The sequence below is a fragment of the Panicum virgatum genome, chromosome 5N, assembly GCF_016808335.1.
Source record: "Panicum virgatum strain AP13 chromosome 5N, P.virgatum_v5, whole genome shotgun sequence".
Taxonomy (NCBI): Eukaryota; Viridiplantae; Streptophyta; class Magnoliopsida; order Poales; family Poaceae; genus Panicum; species Panicum virgatum.
The window spans coordinates 67989556-68008130 of record NC_053149.1 but is presented as its reverse complement, the minus strand read 5'-3'; the positions used below and the strand labels follow the sequence as shown (position 1 = coordinate 68008130).

Below are 18575 nucleotides of genomic sequence, written 5' to 3'. Positions count from 1 at the left end.
TCGCGACGACCGCCGCCGCTGTTCGCCGGAATCCGGCATGACGCCTCGGGCGCTGCTCTCCCGCCTGCGTCTCGCCCCTCTCCTCCACGACGGCCACCACCTGCGACGCTTTCTCTCCGCCGCCGCCGCCGCCCCACCACCACCACTAGATGAGTCGCCTCCCGGTGCGCCGCCGCCGCTTTCCAACTCCAGACTCTTCGTCGCCGGTACCACTCTATTCTCTCGCATCCGGGTTTGTCTCCCATCCGATCCCCGGTTGCATCAGAGCTCGCCTCTTATTACGTGTCGGTTTCCCGCTTGCGCGCACAGGTTTGTCGTGGTCCGTCGACGAGCGCTCCCTCACGGACGCCTTCTCCTCCTTCGGCACCGTCACCGAAGGTACGAAACAGAATCGCAAACTGGAACCTCACTCTTACTGTACTTAGGAGTGCTCAATTTGTGTGTGGTTAATAATATAACCTCTCCGCAATGGGGTTTTTGGGTTCGGTTCGAGTTCAGATGGCGCGCGTGCTAGGTGTTCGAAGAGATGCCGTGGAGGTGGTGAGCCACTCCACGACGCCCAGCCCCGCGAACTGTTTGATGAAATGCTTGTTAGGGACGTGGTCGCTTGCTCGGCGGCGATCTACCGGCATGCAAGGAGTGGGTCGTTCCACCAGTCAATTGGGCTGTTTGTCAGCATGATGAGGGAGGGGGTGTGCCCAAACTCGTTCACCTTGGTCGGTCTGTTGCTTGCGGCAGCTCGGCTAGGTGACGCTGTGCTTGCCAAGTGCATCCATGGGTGGGCTGTGAAGAGTCGGCTGGAATCCAACCCTTTTGTTGCAACTGCACTGGTCGATGCATATGCGAAATGTGGGTGCCCCATGAATGCATGGGCGTTTTTCAGTGATTTGAGGGATCCCAGTGTGGTTTCCTGGAATTCTATGATATCCGGGTTAATGCACAATGATTTGTTTGAGGAAGCATTGTTGGTGTTTAAAAGGATGTGTTGTTGTTTTGGGCTACTTCCTAATAATGTTGTGACCATGATTAATGTGGCTCAAGCTTATGCTGGTTGTGGTGACCTTGGAATGTGCAAGAGTGCACATGCTTATGCAGTTAAGATGGGCCTTGATATAGATGTTTCGGTGACAAACTCAATACTTGGCATGTACTTGAACTTTGGCGACATTGAGATTGGAAGAGAGATTTTTAGAAAAATCACTGTTCATGATCTTGTTACTTGGACAATGATGATGGGTTTCCTTCTTGAGCAGGCACATGCTGGTGAAGTTATAAGTCTCTTTGTACAGATGAGGTCAAATAGCATAGTTCCTGATAGGGTAGCAATGGTCAGTTTGGTGCAAGCTTGTGCGCTTCTAGGTGATGCAAGGAGAGGAAAATTGGTTCATAATCAAATGGTCATCCGCGGTTTTATTAGAGAGCTTCCTGCAGCTAATTCTTTAATCACAATGTATTCCAAATGCAAGGATTTAAGTTCCGCTAGAGTGTTGTTTGATGGAATAAGGGAGAAAAGCTTAGTTTCATGGACTGCAATGGTGTCAGGGTATGTAGGAAGTGGAAAAGCACTAGAGGGGATACATCTCTTTGGTAAGATGAGGTGTGAAGATGTTTTTGTGATTGACTCTGTGATGTTAGTCATCTTATTGATTGGTTGCTACGAGATTGCTAAGTTTGAGCTATGTGTTCAGCTTCATGGGTATAGCTACAAGTCAGGTTTATATCTGCATAGACCCGTCCCTAATACTCTCATGGCAGTTTATGGTAAGTGTGGATATGTCAGTTTAGCCCGAAAAGTATTTGATGACATGATTTCTCGAGATGCTGTCTCATGGAATACTATTATATTATCCTATGGCATAAATGGCCAAGGAGAGCAAGCAATAGCACTTTTTAACAGCATGGAGGAATCTAGTGAAGAGCGAGACAGTGTAACATACTTGAACACAATGCTGGCATGTAGCCATTCTGGACTAATTGATGATGGGTTGATCACATTCAGGGGAATGATTAATGAGAAGCGTATAAATCCAAGTCAGGAGCACATCGGATGCCTAGTAGATATGTTGGCAAGAGCCGGTCGCTTGGATGAAGCAGCAGAAGTGGCTAGCTCGACCAACAAAGAGGGAGCAAATTCTTGGAAGGCTTTGATGGGAGGAGGTCACCTGCACAGTGACACAGGGTTAACTGAAGTTGCTGCTAACAAGGTGCTGAACATGGAGTCATTTGATTATGGCCACGTGGTGTTACTGTCTAATGCTTATGTATCAGCTGGGAAGTATATTGTTGCTGAATCTATCAGATCCTGTTATTCAAATCAAACAAAAAGGAAGACTCTAGGGCTGAGTTCCATTGAGGTCATGCCATCCAGCACTAGATAGCACTACTATACTTATCTTGATGGAAGGGAAAAGATATGTCTGAAGCTAGTGCCTAGTGGGGATATGTTTTAGCCTTTCAGGCATGAGCAATGGAGTTTCACTTTGCCAACAGCCAAGTCCCATGTGATTAAAAGAGACATGTCAATAATGAGGCTGTAGCATGGTTGATGCAATGGAGACTTGCATTGTTCCTTGGATTGCTACAGGTTATACAATTTTTCATCTCAATTCTAGCATGGTTGAATCAGGAGGGAAGCCTTATGCCATGTGAATATGGAGGAATTTGGAGTTTATCTGATGGTATTCTAAACCAAAAGAAAACTTGTTGACTAACCATCATTTCAATTACATCATCTGTGGTTTTGTTTTTCCTTACTAATGTAATGGCAAGTGGGCCGACCTAGGCCCACGAGTACTGTAGCGCATGCATAGTGCCGGATCAGATTTGATTAGGTTAATTTGGTTTATTCGGAAGGAGATAAGATAGATTGATTCGGTTAGGATATTGCTTAGGGGTCAAGTCAGTCGTCTCTATAAAAGAGACTATCATGTATCTCTTTGAGGCAAGCAAGATTAGAACCAAATACTTTCCAGAGCCTCCAACGTGAGGGCGGGTAGCCTCTAATCCTGCTATCCACCATATCATTTGGTATCAAGAGCCTTCGTTTCTGCGACCACCAAATCCCTCCCAATCCCACCCATCGATCCTTTCCCTTGCGCCCAGATTGGATCGATTTCACCCCTGTTCTTCCACGAATTTCATCTATTTCCACCCTAGATCGCATCTGCTGTCATCATGGGAGTTCCCAAGTTCCACGTCCCAGACTTCGATGGTAGTTCCGATCCCTTGCCGTGGCTGTACTGCTGCAACCAATGCTTTGATGCATGGAGGACTACAGAAGAGGACAAGATGTGGTTTGCCACACTCCGATTGACGGGCGTGGCTTATCAATGGTACTGCAAGATCGAGAGGAACCGTGGCATGCTGACGTGGGAGCAATTTGCCGGCAAAATCAGCCACCGGTTTGCGCAGCTCCCAGCACCGGTCAAGCCAGATGCGCCGCCGGCATCGCCTCCTGGACCGCCACCGGCCGCGCCTTCTCCGCCAGCACCGGTGGTGCCCACGCTGTCGGCGCCAACCCCATCTCCACTGGGGGCCCTGACGGTGATGCCTCCTTCGTTGCCCGCGCCATCGACACCGACGCTATCGTCACCAGCAATCCCCGCGCCGTCGACGCCCACGCCATCTCCGCCATCGACCCCTGCTCCACAGGCGCCGTTACCACTGTCCCCTGCTGCTCCACAGGCGCCACCAATTGCGCCGCCTGCCGTCATCGATCCACTTGTGGCTGGGAAGCAACAGCTCCTGCCCGTCATGGATCCGTCGCCGCCAAACTGTCGCCGCCTGTTGCCGTCTTCCTTGGCAGCCCAGATCCTCGTCGGCGGCGTTCCTGGCCGTCGCGGATATGGCTGCCCCGTCCGTCGCGGCGTCCATCCCCAATCACATTGGATCCATCCCCGCCCGTCGCGCCCCCGTCCGCGGCTGTCTGCGCCCATCCGCGCTCGTCGCGCGGCGCCCATCCGCGCACCTCCATCTGTGGCCGGCCGCGCGTCGTTCGCGCACCTCTGTCCGCAGCCGTTAGCACGCCGTCCGCACGCGCCTCCGCCTGTCTGCGGCCGCCCGCGCGTCCGTGCGCGCCTCCGCCCGTCTGTCCACCTGCTACCGTCCGTCGGCGGCTCTCCAGCGCCACAGTTGGGGCCGGCCCATCCGCGTCCATCCGCGTCCGTCGCGCGGCACCAGTCCGCCCTGTCCGCGCTCCCCCATCGCGCGGCCCACGTCCGCCCCGTTCGCGCGCCTCCGTCCGCGGCCGACCGCGTTCAGTCCGCGCACCTCCGTCTGCGACCGCTCGCACGCGAGCAGCTCTGACGGCAGCGGTAGAAGCAGAAGCAGAGGTGCATCGAGACGCTGCGCAGCGCCATGGTGTGCAAGCAGCTGCAGGTGTTGTTCGTCACCGAGCTACTCGGCTGCATCTACTACACCGACCTCGCCAGGCCCGACCACGGCATGCTACCGCCCAACACCGCCGTAGCCGTGCACGACGTCGTGTTCGGCGGCGTGCTCGCTGGGCAGTTCTTCTTCGGCTGGCTTGGCGACAGGCTTGGCCGCAAAAGCATCTGCGGCAGGACGGTGCTGTTCACGGCCATCTGCTCCCTCATGTCGGGCTCACGTTGAGGAGCTCACCCGCCAGTGTTATGGCCACCCTCGGCTTCTTCCGCTTTTGGACATCTTCTCCAACAACAGGCTACTTCCATCCTCTGCTTTTAGTCTGAGCACTATTGCAGCTCGTCCTCTTTGAGGGGTGGAGAAGTGTTATGGCAAGTGGGCTGACCCATAGTCACAGGATTCGGGGTCGATGCCTCGTCCCTCGACCCGGGAACGTCGTTCCGATTCGAGGGTCGGGGTCGAAGAGGGTCAGTGTCCCATTCAAGGTTGGATCGTGTCCCGGTTTGAAAGGGGTCGCAGCCCAATTGCTAGCAGATTTAATTGGGATAAGGAGGTTAAGGACAGTGGATTGATGTGGTTTTTGTTAGACAATGAGCTGAGTACGTGTAGCATGGTCTAAATGTACTCTTTTATATGTTTCTTATATGCTTGTGCAGATTAGTTTCTTCATTAGTAGCATATATATAGTTTTTGTCTTTATCGACCCGAAGATATCGACCCCGATAAATCAGGGTCGCGTCCCACATAATAATTTATCGTTCCATAGATGTATACCCCATTCGTACCATAATTTTATAAAGTGACGACCCTCGACCCTCAACCCCGTTCCTCGACCCGGTCGACCCAGGAACTTTGTGACTATGGGCTGACCTAGGCCCACGAGTACTGTAGCGCATGCATAGTGCCGGATCAGATTTGATTAGGTTAATTTGGTTTATTAGGAAAGAGATAAGATAGATTAATTCGGTTAGGATATTGCTTAGGGGTCAAGTCAGTCGTCTCTATAAAAGAGACTATCATGTATCTCTTTGAGGCAAGCAAGATTAGAACCAAATACTTCCCAGAGCCTCCAACGTGAGGGCGGGTAGCCTCTAATCCTGCTATCCACCATATCAACTAACCACTGAGGTCTGATCTGTATCGATATCCTCCTCACTTTGCTAACCAATCTTTGAATACAAATATTTACTAAAACGAGAACAAGGTTAAAGCCTATGGTTCATGTTTCATTGCAAAGAGTTGGTAAAAGGCCTGAGATACTATCTGTCTGAGCTTCTGAGAGTACTTGATTTTAAACAATATATTAGGGTGCAGCTCATCTGTACAATGCAGCCTGTGAGTTGTGGCATACAAGTAGCGCCTAGGCAATTGAAAAGTGATAGTGTTGATTTTACTTAAGTATTTGATGAAATTTATGGCTCATGTGCATCCATAGACAGTTTGATTGCAAATGTGCAAGTATTTCTGCCACATATTGTATTTGCCAGTCCCTATTTATCAGACACTTATAAGGTTTAACTTGGGTGTGTGCTCATGATTTTTCTTTTTGCGAGAAAGTTCATGAAATTAATCATGTGGTACCTTTTGTGTTTTAAAGTCAATAACTTTAACATTAATGAGATCAACACTTTGTGTAAAAATGAGCAGTTGATGGTCCTCTATTTCATGCCTGCATGTAGTTTTGTTCATCCACATGAGTTATCACATCAGTATTCATATACTTGAAAGAAAACCAGTGGGTAGAGTTGTTTACGTGTTTACCTGGCATTAAGCTAGTGTGATAAGAGATGGATTTTTTTATACCTTTGCCCTATGTTTTCCACAAATTTGTAGCAATTTTGTATTTTTTAGATTTAAAATAATTTATCAAAGTTATATAGGAACTTTTTTTTTTGCTTTTGCAGTTAGAATAACGTATGACAAAAATTCTGGAAGGTCAAGAGGCTTTGGATTTGTTCACTTCTCAAATGACCATGAAGCTAAGTGTGCCAAGGATGCTATGGATGGAAAGGTATAGCTGTATAGTTCTGAACACATGTTAGCCATTGTGGTTAGGAAGGATTCAGCAAATTAATTAACCTAGTTAATTCTACAGGTAATGCTAGGGCGGCCATTGCGAATAAGTTTTGCTCTTGAAAAAATCCGTGGCGCACAAGTGATTGTTCCTCGACTTTCTATGGTGAGGAAATTTAATAGCTTACAACTTCATGTTTACTCCCTTCCTGGAAACAGAAACGTGCCTACTAACAACTTGGTCTATAGAAACATTGTTTTTAAATGACTTTTTGGCATTTCCATATCTAAAATCTTTTTACAAGTCAAAGCTGTAAACTGTAACAAATTGAACTTTTAGTCAAATTGGCTGCTGTCTCTTGTTCTTTGTATTAGATATGTATAGCTGTATATGTCTTCTATTTGATTTGTAATTGTCTTACTTGTACTCCAAGCCTATATGGCCTATATATACAAGAGGTCACCCTCCTCCTAGGGTGTGTGGTGTTTACCCAACTCTCTACATGGTATCACGACTTCGGGCCTCCTGGACATCTCGGCAGCCCCTACGTGCACCATCTTCATGCACCTATTCGAGTTAGCCGGTTCAGTCCGTCTGCTCGAATGTTGTCGCCGCTTCCCCCACCTCGGCGCCCCATGCGCGGCCCCATCGCTGCCTCCAGTCTTGCAGCGCTTGACTCGACTCCAGATAGGCACCATTCAGCTTGTGAGCTATAAGAATTTGTCTGCCAGACATCTGGTTGCTTCTCCGATATCGTCAACTATCGGAGCTATGGCTGATGAATACAAAGCTCTCATGGATAATGGCACCTAGCGTCTTGTCCCCTTGCCCACCAGGGGCTAATGTGGTTACATGCAAGTGGATTTATAAACATAAATTTCATTCAGATGGTTCTCTTGCTCGCCACAAGACCTGATGGGCTGTTCGAGGTTTTTCACAGCAACATGGAGTTGATTATGATGAGACCTTCAGTCTAGCTGTTAGGCCTGCGACTATCAGGGTTGTTTCTTAGCATTACAACATCCTGTCATTGGTCAATCCATCATCTTGATGTGAAAATGCTTTTCTTCATGGTCAATATGAGACAACCTACTGCCAGCAGCCGCCAGGTTTTGTTGATCCAGCTCGTCCTGATCATGTCTGTCTTATGCAGAGGTCTCTCTATGGTCTGAAATAGTCTTCTCGTGTGTGGTACCAGCGGTTCGCCACATACATACAACAGTTGGGTTTTGTTCCTTCGGGTCCGGCACCTCCTTGTTTTTGTACAAGGATGGCGCTCAGTTGGCTTATCTGTTATTGTATGTGGATGACATTGTTCTCACTGCCTGCTTAGATGCCCTACTTCACTCTATTATTGGTCGACTTCATACTGAGTTCGCTATGACTGATCTTGGAGCTCTTTATCACTTCCTGGGAATTTTAGTTACCATGACCTCTGATGGTCTATTCTTGTCTCAACGGCAGTATGATTTGGATCTCCTACAACATGCTGGCATGAGTGTCAATCCACCACCACGCAAGTTGACTGCAAGCCCAAGCTTTCTGCATCGGATGGACCTCCTGTTGCTGATCCTTTTGAGTATCGGAGTATTGCTGGTGCCTTGCAATATCTCACTCTTACTCGTCCTGACATCGCCTATGCTGTCTAGCAAGTCTGCTTGTTTATGCATGATCCACGGGAACCACACCTTGCACTTGTGCATCCTCCGCTATGTCAAGGGCACCTTGTCCTCTGGCCTTCAGATTGGTACTGGTCCTGTGGACTTTCTCACGGTCACAGTATATTTTGATGCAGACTGGGCTGGTTGTCCAGACTCTCGGTGTTCTACCTCTGGCTATTGTGTTTATCTTGGTGACACTCTAGTTTCGTTGTCCTTAAAGCGGCAAACTACGGTGTCTCGTTCTAGTGCTGAGGCTGAGTACCGAGCTATTGCACATATTGTGGCCAATTGTTGCTTGATTCAACAGTTGCTTCAGGAGCTTCATCTTCCTCTCTCTAAGGCTACGGTCGTCTATTGTGACAATGTAAGTGCGGTCTATGACCGTCAACCCAGTTCACCATCGACGGACGAAGCACATTTGAGATTGATATTCACTTTGTGCGCGAGAAGGGCAACAGACGAAGCACATCGAGATCGATATTCACTTTGTCCGCGAGAAGGTTGCTCTGGGACTGAAAGAGAGTATGATTGGGAGAATTAGTGAATTGATTATGAGAGAGCCCAAGGCTCGAGTACATATAGGCAAAGGTGTCCCGTGAGTAAGGAAACAGCTAATCATGGGAGAGCCTTGCCATAGCCATAACCAACTAACCAAACATAGGAGGGATGCCACATAAGGCAGTACAATCAGGAGATGCGCTCACCCCTGTGAACCCAGAATACATCACGCTAACAGGGACAAGCTCGAGTCCTTCATGTTCCTTCCTCGCATCAGTTTGCTGACATCACGACTAAGGGTCTCCGTGTACAGTTGTTTACTGATTTTAGATCCAATCTTGGTGTCCACCAAGCTCCCCCTGTGACTGCGGGCGGATATTAGATATGTGTAGCTGTATATGTCTTGTATTTGCCTTACTTGTACTCCAAGCCTATACGGCCTATATATACAAGAGGACCCAGCCCCCACCTAGGTTGTGTGGTGTTTACCGAACTCTCTACACTTTGTTAACCCTCAGTTCATAAGTTATTTAAGCTGATCTGCTTGTATTGGCCATAGCCCAGCAGCTGTGCTAGAAGCTAGTTTGAGAGAGATGAATGCTAAGAGCTTCAGGAACTGGTTGGAAATACTGTACTGAGACAAGCTAGTTTTGTATTTTTTTTAAAAAAAAAACATGTGATGGCTAAACTGCTGTTGACTAGTCAAACGAGCTGCTTGCTGTCTCATGCCCTTCCCAAGTTTCTTCTCCCTGTTTTCCTTTTCAAGAGAGGTCTACTTAGATTATGAATTTATCTATGTGATGATTGCCCATACTGTACGCACTCACCTAAAAATATCAAGTGAAATTTGGAACCTCATGTAATTAATTTGGCAATTTTAACTTCTTCAGATGTTAAAACTATTGGGTTACATGTTAATGGAGCCTACTGTTTTATCCAATTACTTCCTGTAACTGGCTAGTTGTGGTTAGTTGTGTGAACCTTGGTCCCAATGCAATATACAGGTAATTAGACTTCTACATACAAAATGCAGTAAAATCTGTGAAGAAATTGGTGCATTCTGCCTGTGCTTACATGTTACACATATTACAGGCACCCTTAGCTTCTACTGGAGTATGACAGACTTTGTTAAAACTTAATGTAGTTCCAAAATAATAGACCTTATTTACTGTTGTTTTGATAACAGAGTCACCATGGCTGGCTGAACTGTAATTCACTTCTTCATAAGATAATTGTTACTATAAGGCATCTTACAAACTGAATCTTAATTGTCACTAAGTCTGCATACTATAAATCACCATTGAAATTTTCATTTGCTTGTTGCACTTGTGACGATCTCGATCTCAATCTCTGTAGCTGCTTCTTCCTTGGCATGGGTTTTGATGGACTCTTCATCATGGAATGACATGTCCTTATATTGATAATAGTGAGAGCATACAAGGAAGTAGAAAAGATTCAGTACTCCCAGGATGGCAATAAGATAATAGTAATAATCAAGTTTGCCATTGTTGATATTGTCTGTTAACCAACTTGTGTTACCATTTCTGGCAGTAACCTTTCTTGTGATGTTTACCAGCGCAGTGCTCACGTAGCTTGCTCCAGCTATACTACAGAACAATAGGGATCCTGCTAGGGTTTGCATATGCTCTGGAAACTGCTTATTGTAGAATTCTATTTGTCCAACTGCGTTGAAGGCCTCAGCAATACCTATTAAAACCAGTTGGGGTGCAAGCCAGAAAACTGTCATAGATGATATACCTCCAGTAGACAAAGCTGAATCCCTCCTTTTATGCTCAACAAGTCCTGCTACCACCATAGAAATTGGAGAAAGCGCCAATCCTACACCCTGTCTCTGTAGGAGTGTAATTCCACCTTCCAGCCCAGTCAATTTTCTTGCAAGCGGTACCATAAGCTGGTCGTAAATGGGGATGAACACAGTTAGGGCAATAAGTGAGATGGATGAAACAGAGCCTGCAGGAATTTCAAAGTGTGGCCCTAGGTGACAGTCCATGGTGAACGCTTGAAATATTATAAAGGTGTATTGTTGAGCCATTGCAACAAAACATAGGATGCCAGAAAAAGAAATAGGCACAATTCTTATCAAACATTTGACTTCCTCTATTTGCTGGATACTGCAGAGTTCCCATGAGTTTCTTGCAGAACCGTCATCGTTTATATCACCATCCAGCATAATTGCACCTTTGTTCAGGAACCTGAGAATGAATAGGAATTTGGACTCATCAGACAATCCTAGCATGTTGCCAACACTGCTTTTCACTTCATTCAGGCATGTATGCATAGAGCATGGTCTAAAATAATCTCTATATGGCCTGTATGTTATTTGCCATTACATGGATTTCATCAATTGGCCTAGCTCAGTTGGTTCCAGCCCTCTTCAGCTTGAATTTGATGCCTATTTCTTAAATTTATATGGCCATATTGTGCCTCCTAGGCTAGTCGTTTATTTAATATCTTCAACTCGCGAATGGTTTCATGTCAGTTTGTTAATTAGACAGATTCACTTGCAATTAGGGTATACATAATACTTACTCTGTCCTTTTGAAATTATAATATGTATTTCATTTCTTATGACAAAACTTCGACTGACAATTGCTCCATTAAAGTATCACCATGTGATAGAAAATCACAACCATACATAAGTATTTATTAATACAAACCTAATAATATTGAAATTATGTCACAAGAAATATGTATTGATGGAGTAATTGTTGGTGAAAGTCTTATCCTAATGAAACAAATTACGGCTTGTAATTCCAAATGGGAGGGAGTATGACTGAAACATCCTGCTTTTCAATTATTCTAGCTTGTCGGAATAGTGAGGAAATACTAATAGTGGCTCTTGGCCGGGTTGATCTTTGAAAATTGTTTTATTCTTGGGAGAATCAGGTTGCTTTTGGAAATATTTCAATATGCATATTTTCAGTGTGATAGATTCATTCTGGCTAGTTCTTTAGAGGATTTTCCTGTACTATGTATGTTAGGGCTAGTGAAAGCTTTTGATCTTTGCATACCGTACTCATATATAGGGGTAGGGATGAAAACGGACGGGAATGGCGGGAAAACCCCTCAACCATTTCTGTTTCTGTTTTTTATTACGGAAAACGAGAGCGGGGGCGGAATAGCCGGATATAACGGTTACGGAAACGGACAGGAACCGGAAAATCTACCGGAATGCATTATTAATTAATCACCATTCATTGTGCATGAATATAACACTAGACACTCCTTTACACAAGCTATTTTTAAAAAATATTATCAATATTTCTTGTTTCCTACTATTAAACCGTGAAATATATGTATTGATATTGAGAAACATGAGAGAATATATGGTGTGCCTATTATTTTTTCCCCGAATTTTACAAATACGGAAAAAATACGGGATTATCCCGGCTAAAAACGGGATCCCGCAAATACGGGCGAGATACACCCCCTCCCGCTTCCCGTCCCATTTCCGTATTTTTCCGTAAATACGGAAACGGGCAGGATAAATATAGAAATACGAACGGGACGGGACGGGGTTTTTTCCGTCCGTTTTCATCCTTATATAGGGGTGATATATATTTTTTTTACCTGAATTTTGAAGTAAGTGGCAGTCTGAAAATGCGGCCCGTTGTGGGAGGGTTGTAGAGCATCAACTCTTGTTCGCTTATGTCATGAGAAGATGGAAGATTGAGTCTTCTCTTTTTAAATGATGCCACAAAAACTTGCGCAATTCCAGAGAAGATGCTTCCCTCTGGTGATACATGGACATAAAGTCTGGCACCGGCGAAGAAGATGATAATTGCGAAGAACATGAAGAATGTGGGTATGCCAAATCCTATTGCCCAGCTGATGTTTGTCTGGATGTAGATGATAACAGTCATAGAGAACACCAGAGCAGCAGTACTTGTGGTATAGTACCAATTATAATAGCTATTTAGGCCCTTTCGACTCTTTTCATCAGTCTGATCAAATTGGTCTACTCCGAAAGGTAAGCTGCAGGGCCGTATTGCTCCACCACCAATAGTTAGCAGCCCTAGTGAAAGGTATAGCACTCCCAGCTGCAGTGTTGATGGACTATCGCAGTGTCCACCTAATTGGGATGTTTGATTGCATACCGCTGGTTTGAGGGCAGGAAGTGACGCAGTCAAAGTCAGCCCCAGTGTCCCCTGTTTTGAATAAAAACACACAAATTAGAAAGAAGCAATGCACAACTCCATCAACTTTTGATATTTGCAAGCATTTATTAGAAAATCAAATACAGTTGTAGTCATGCATTTTGGGGGGGGGGGGGGGGGGGAGGACTTGTGTAAGGTTGCCTACCAAGTGACTGTGAATGTGCAATCCAAACTACATTATGCATCTTGATCTAAAAGGGTTTGAATCGTGTATCATGTGCTTATAATCACCTAATCTACATGAAGCACCGTAGGATTCAGCATGATAGCATGAATCAGTGTATACGGTGGCCGTAGCATGATTTTGCTGGGATCTATGTACTGTAACTCCTTAGAACAGCTTAAACCAGTACTAGTTCTGAGATATCAAGTTCTGTCAACTACTAGAACCAACTGAGTGTTAATCTTTGGGCTTGAATCACTCATCATTTCATCCTGAGTTTCATTTTATGGAGCCTTTTACTAAAACTGACAACTGATTTTTTTTTCATTTCATTTTTGTGCTGACGAACAGTCGAGCAGGTGAAATGAGCAGAAGCTTCATGGACTGATATGACAATGACATACCAGGAGGGTCGCGAAGCACCCATAAGCTAGGGTTTTGAACCTTCCCAGGTAGGAATCGGAGATCAAGGCACCTAGCAATGGTGTGAAGTTCAGCGTGGCGAAGAAGATGTTGGTTACGTTGGTCGCCTGGAGTTGCCCGATGTTCAAGCGCTTCACAAGGTACGTTGTCAGGTTCGCTGCCACTCCGAATGAGGCTGCCTTTTCGAACGTCTCGTTTGCTGCACATCAGAAGAGAGCAGTATACACTTTTTTGAAAATTGATCCGTGTAAAGACGATGGCAAGCGTCACTGCTGTAAAGCAGTTATAAATTAATAAGAGAGTAAACCGCCATGCTTCTTCACATTCAAGTGGAACATAGCTACTGTACAGTATACAGAATTCATCAAGTGGACAATTCAGGCGGTTTTAAGGGTTCCAAATCCCAGTGGGAGCCAGAGGAATCCCAGTATTATCATCCAGCATGTTGTGGGTACAGAACAAAGAAGAGGGTTATCCGACATGTGAAAGATGAAAGCTCCGTATCAAACGCTCACGCCGCCAGGCACGCCCTCATAAAGAAATAAGCATAACTGATGCAACACAGAAGCGAACCTATGATGAAGGGCATGCACTTCCACCCTTGCGGCTTCTTCTTCCTCGCGGCCACCGCCGGCTCGCTCGCACTGGCACAGTCGATCTGCATCGCCTTCGCTCCCTCCTCTTCGGCTGCCATGTCTGAGCCTCGCTACACTACACTCCAGCGGCTGGAGGGAGCAAATGCCAGCGCTGTTCCCAAGTCCCAGGTCGTCGACACCGCCTATAAGAAGCCTCGCGCGGTACGGAGGGACAGTCTTCTGGCTGCGAGGCGACGGGCGGCTGGGCTCTGCGCTGTACGTGGTCGAGCGGAAGCGAGTTTGGTCTTGTCATCTTGGACTATGGCTGTGTTTAGATGAGGGAAATTGGGGGAGAAAAAGTCACGTCAGTTACTGTAGCACACTGTAGTACTTTTCGTTTGTTTGTGGTAAATATTGTCCTACTATGATCTAACTAGGCTCAAAAGATTCGTCTCGCAACGTACATCAAAACTATGCAATTAGTTTTTTTATTTAACTACATTTAGTACTCCATGCATGAGTTATTTGCTATATTTAATGTTTTGATGTGATAGGAGATGTGATGGATGTGATGAAAAATTTGGAAATTTTGGTGGAACTAAACACACCCTATAGATGGATTGCGGCAGCAGCGACAGGACGCCCATGTGAGTGAACAGGACGCTTTGTTGCGTCCGCCCAGCCCATGCTCCACAGTAACACTCCGTATGAATGATATTATGATCAGTGTCGTTTTGTGTTGACATTGTAGTGCCGGCGTGCGCTGAACGTGGTCCTGGCATAGCACCTACGAGCTTCGGCATGTCGACGCCGTGTGGACGGCGCGCCGGGTGCTTGGCGTCGGAGGAACCGGCCAAGGTGCCGGACGGCGCGTGCGTACACACGAGTGGAGCCGAACCGTGAAGGTGACGGTCGAGTGGATGTCACATCGTAACCAGTTGGGCCTGTAGACAGGATTAATTATTGGGCTCCGCGAGGACGAGCTTTTGTGCGGACGAGCCAGAAGATTGTGACGCCGGTCATATTGGGCCTGCGCAGATAATTGGGCTCGGTGAGGACAAGCTCTTTTGGACCCAACTCCGATGATTATCATTGACTGATCGATCTCTCCTCGTCCCATTTGATTATCCCACAGCAAACAAAATCAGTTTAATCAAGCTTCCAAGACAGGGCCCGCGGGCGAGCTCGCTACCTTCTGTTGCATCCATCATGATGCGTCCCTATACTAATCCTCAAACCAAAGTTACGGCCTCTAAACCTCGTCATTTCACTAACGCGACTAATTTAACTAGTAGAATATTTGCACATAACGTTAAATAGCAAAAAAAAATGCAATAACATGGCACACAGCTGACCAATAGAGAAACAAACTCTTAACTATTCTAGTGACCTAGTGACTTGTCAGCAGTGGGATCTAAGGAGGGCTCAAGCCACTTACCTTCCTAACATCAATGGATACCTCCTCAGGACCTCTCCATTTTGGGAAAGAAAGAATAAAGATAGGGAGATTAAGAAGAAAAGAAGGGAGATGAGCCCTCTATTCATAGGTTGGCTGGATTCGTCCCTCTTTATCAGTCAGTGTGTGTCGGCGTTTGTGCGTATGAATGTCTGCATTTTGAAAAGAAAAGTAATAATCTTAATTAGCAACAAGGGTGTGATGACCGGGTCCTGCTGGCCGCCGGACCTCTCTGCCTTGGCCTCTAAGGGCGACCACAATATGCTCCAAAAGCACTTCATAGAGACTAAAATATTCCAATCAACATACCTCAACCATTATGAAAGGTGGTCCATATAGCAGTCTGTAACAAAAAGATACACATAAATTTATGGGTTATCCATAAGGAGTAAAATATTAATTTATTTCACTCCTTATATCTCTTTCTCTCCCTCGCTCTTCTTTCTTTTATTTATCTGTGTCACCTCACTAATACTTATTTTTCACTGAATATTGTGAACTTTGCTATATCTATAGCCTACTGTGAATGGAGCCCACCATTAAGACCAATCTCAATGGGAGTGTCATAGAAGTGTCATGAGCATTAAATTTTCTGTCATGACAGGGGCATTATGAAAAGAGAAGGGGGAGTTTTATGAGATGTGAGAAGAGTGCCATCAACATGACACTACTCTGGCTCGTATATCTAGTTTATAGTCTTGGTAACTATGCAATGATACTCCTCACTGAGACTGGCCTAAGAATTACATGGCCCAAATATACTGGTGTTGAGTGATCGTGGTTATTGAATAGGCTGGAACAGGCAGGGGATGGTTGGATGAATAGTGGCGGAGCTACGTGAGCTGGTCCCGCGACCCCGACGAAATCTGTGAAACTCCATATAAACTACTGTAGATCTCTGCATTCGACCCCGGCGTCCTAATAGAGCCGACCCCGGTGGCACAATTATCTGGCTTCGCCCCTAGATGATCTCACGGATCAATGGATATCGCCATCTCTTTCAGGAGAGGTGCGTATTAATATATTAAGAATGTATATCGCCATCTCGATGGATCCAAGTACAGAGTTTCTGTCACCCTGCTGCCGCTACGACGACTGTGTCGTGGGCCTCCGTCTTTCAGACGACATGATCATTGGTCGCGCACACAAATTGGTGTACGTCCCGTCCTTCCTTTCCTTGTGCATGGTGGCAATCGGCATATCGATCCATCGCCGGCCGTGGGCCATTCACTGGTTTTTACCAACCATGGTGGCAGACATGAATCCTTTTTTTCTCTCAAATAAACTTTTTTTCGCGAACGTGGCTGAGCACGTATTTCATTAAGAGAAAAACAATACGACCAGTACAAACTTTAATAGGCAGAGGCTATTAAGGCGAAAATAGAGCCACCACCAAGCAGGTGACAAGTGACTTGAACAACAAACAACAACAGCAAGAAAAACGGGGGAGACATGGATGACCCCGCAAACCTAGACACGACCGCAACTGAAACTTGCAAAAGATACTACAACGCAAGAGGTGCAAGGATCGGCTACACGAAAAAAGTGGCAAAGCATCCACCCAATCCACCAAGGCGACAAAGGATCCGCCCAAAACGATCAACAAGACGACAACGGCGGCAAAGTATCCGCCAACGAAAAGGGCGGCAAAGCATCCGCCAAACAACGACCATTGCAACCCGGATGATGTTGATGAGTGAAGGCAGGCGCACAAGCAAAAACCCTCCGAACAGAGCAGACAACCACCACTAGCAGAGCTTTCAAGATGACGCCTCCAGGAAAGGAGCGACGCCGCAGGCGCCGTCGTCATCCGATCAGAAAGATGAAGGCTTTCGCCCGGAAAACTCACCGGAGAGGAGGGAAGATGCGGGAAAGATGACGCCTTCAACAAAGTAAACGGCGTCCGAAGGCGTCGTCGTCATGAGTCCGCGAGCAGACCCGAGACTTTCACCTCCGCCCCAATCCCTCCCCAGAGCCGCCGTCACAACACAGGAGAGCCTGCCGGCCGGCCACCAAAGGAGCAGCAAACCGGAAGGCACATGTGAGACGACGGCTCGCCTGGGGCAGGCGGAGGTAGTAAATGTCAGCAGTCGAGCTCACCAACCTGACTAGTTTAGCCATAAACCAGAGATTAGGTTATCGAGTAAGTTCACCTATAGGCTATAGCCGGCCGGCGAAGGACTAAACAATGCTGGTTAACTACTCCGATGGACAGTGATGACTGATGAGTTACATCTAGGTACAGCATCCAGGTTGTCTGGTTCCTGTTACATTACATGGCATGCATGATGGGCACTGGCGCCGGCTCTAGCTTGGACAATGATTCTCCCTTTTTGCTCCAAATCATTCATGCATGCAACTTGATGAAACAAAAGGCACCAGGGACCTGCTGGATTTAGAGAAAGAGAGGGACAGAGCGAGAGTCCAGATTGTTCATCTATCTCCTCTTTGTTTTTTTTGGTAAAGAAATAAACAAAAAGAAAGAAAGAAAGAAAGAAAAACCACATATTTGCTCTCCTCTCGAGGTGCTCGATCGATCCATCCATCTTTCAGCGAACTCTGAAGTTTGGAGCATATGCACATTATGCACACATCCTATATTAGTTGGCCTGCATTTGTACGGCCGTCATAGGATATGCGGAAAAGGAGAAAAGAGCCTTCCATGGCTCCCTTGCTGACAGTGGCGGAAGCAGCAGTGGGTCCAGGGGGCTCCAGCCCCCCTAGACCCAAAAACACCATGGAGCCCCCCTTAGCCCCCCTTCATTTTGGAGAAGAAAAGATGAGGAAGAAAGAGAGGAAGAAGAGAGGAAAGAAGAAATCAGCCCCCCTTTGGCGTGTGAATCCCGTATGGTTTTTGCGCCCGGATCCCCCGCTGTTATTATGCTGCTCCCCCGACAGGTTGTGGTCGCACATAGCGATGAAAATGGATGGAAACGGACGGAAAAACCTCATTTCTATTTTTATTTCTATATTTTTTTGGCGGAAACGGGATCAAGTTCGGAAAATACGAGTACGAAAACGGAATCGGATTACGCGAAAGTACGGAAACGAACTAATACGGACGCTGAGCCGGAAAGAATAACGCGATCAAATATTCTCGAATATACATTAACAAAGTCACAAAATAATATACACGTATGAAGTTATTAGTCCAATATTCACTAGTATGCCATGTGTTAACATGTTAACATGCATACTTAGTGATTGATATATTTTTGAACATA

At 46.2% G+C, this 18575-nt stretch overlaps 2 protein-coding genes across 4 annotated transcripts; one reads left to right on the top strand and one right to left on the bottom strand.

Annotated features, from left to right (window-relative positions):
- Positions 1 to 10: 10 nt before the first annotated feature.
- Positions 11 to 13721, top strand: LOC120672207 (glycine-rich RNA-binding protein 4, mitochondrial-like). Of its 3 annotated transcripts, none has more exons than XR_005674007.1 (5): positions 11 to 206; positions 310 to 378; positions 499 to 2584; positions 6288 to 6394; positions 6479 to 6498. XR_005674007.1 is itself a non-coding variant. In XM_039952522.1 (5 exons), the coding sequence occupies exons 1-5, from the start codon at positions 38 to 40 to the stop codon at positions 13258 to 13260; spliced, it is 441 nt and encodes a 146-aa protein (XP_039808456.1). In that variant the 5' UTR covers positions 11 to 37; the 3' UTR covers positions 13261 to 13721. The 3 variants fall into 3 exon arrangements, 2 of the variants coding, with proteins under 2 accessions (XP_039808456.1, XP_039808455.1); XM_039952522.1 differs by lacking the exon at positions 499 to 2584 and adding an exon at positions 13249 to 13721 and having other exon boundaries at positions 6479 to 6562; XM_039952521.1 differs by lacking the exons at positions 6288 to 6394; positions 6479 to 6498 and having other exon boundaries at positions 499 to 2671.
- LOC120672208 (protein NRT1/ PTR FAMILY 2.13-like) lies at positions 9585 to 14186 on the bottom strand. Its single transcript, XM_039952524.1, has 4 exons — positions 13894 to 14186; positions 13302 to 13519; positions 12148 to 12725; positions 9585 to 10769 (listed from the first exon to the last, which is right to left on the bottom strand). The coding sequence occupies exons 1-4, from the start codon at positions 14012 to 14014 to the stop codon at positions 9866 to 9868; spliced, it is 1821 nt and encodes a 606-aa protein (XP_039808458.1). The 5' UTR covers positions 14015 to 14186; the 3' UTR covers positions 9585 to 9865.
- Between the last annotated feature and the right edge of the window lie 4389 nt (positions 14187 to 18575).

What these genes read in the sequence shown, in the direction of transcription:
- LOC120672207 (XM_039952521.1), top strand. Translation starts at nt 38, where the DNA reads ATGACGCCTCGGGCGCTGCTCTCCCGCCTGCGTCTCGCCCCTCTCCTC. An exon ending in CTCCAGACTCTTCGTCGCCG is followed by an intron (nt 207 to 309) that starts GTACCACTCTAT and finishes TTGCGCGCACAG; the next exon opens with GTTTGTCGTGGTCCGTCGAC. An exon ending in CTTCGGCACCGTCACCGAAG is followed by an intron (nt 379 to 498) that starts GTACGAAACAGA and finishes GTTCGAGTTCAG; the next exon opens with ATGGCGCGCGTGCTAGGTGT.
- LOC120672208 (XM_039952524.1), bottom strand. Translation starts at nt 14,014, where the DNA reads ATGGCAGCCGAAGAGGAGGGAGCGAAGGCGATGCAGATCGACTGTGCC. An exon ending in GTGCATGCCCTTCATCATAG is followed by an intron (nt 13,520 to 13,893) that starts GTTCGCTTCTGT and finishes TCTGATGTGCAG; the next exon opens with CAAACGAGACGTTCGAAAAG. An exon ending in CCACTTACTTCAAAATTCAG is followed by an intron (nt 10,770 to 12,147) that starts GTAAAAAAAATA and finishes ATTCATTCTCAG; the next exon opens with GTTCCTGAACAAAGGTGCAA.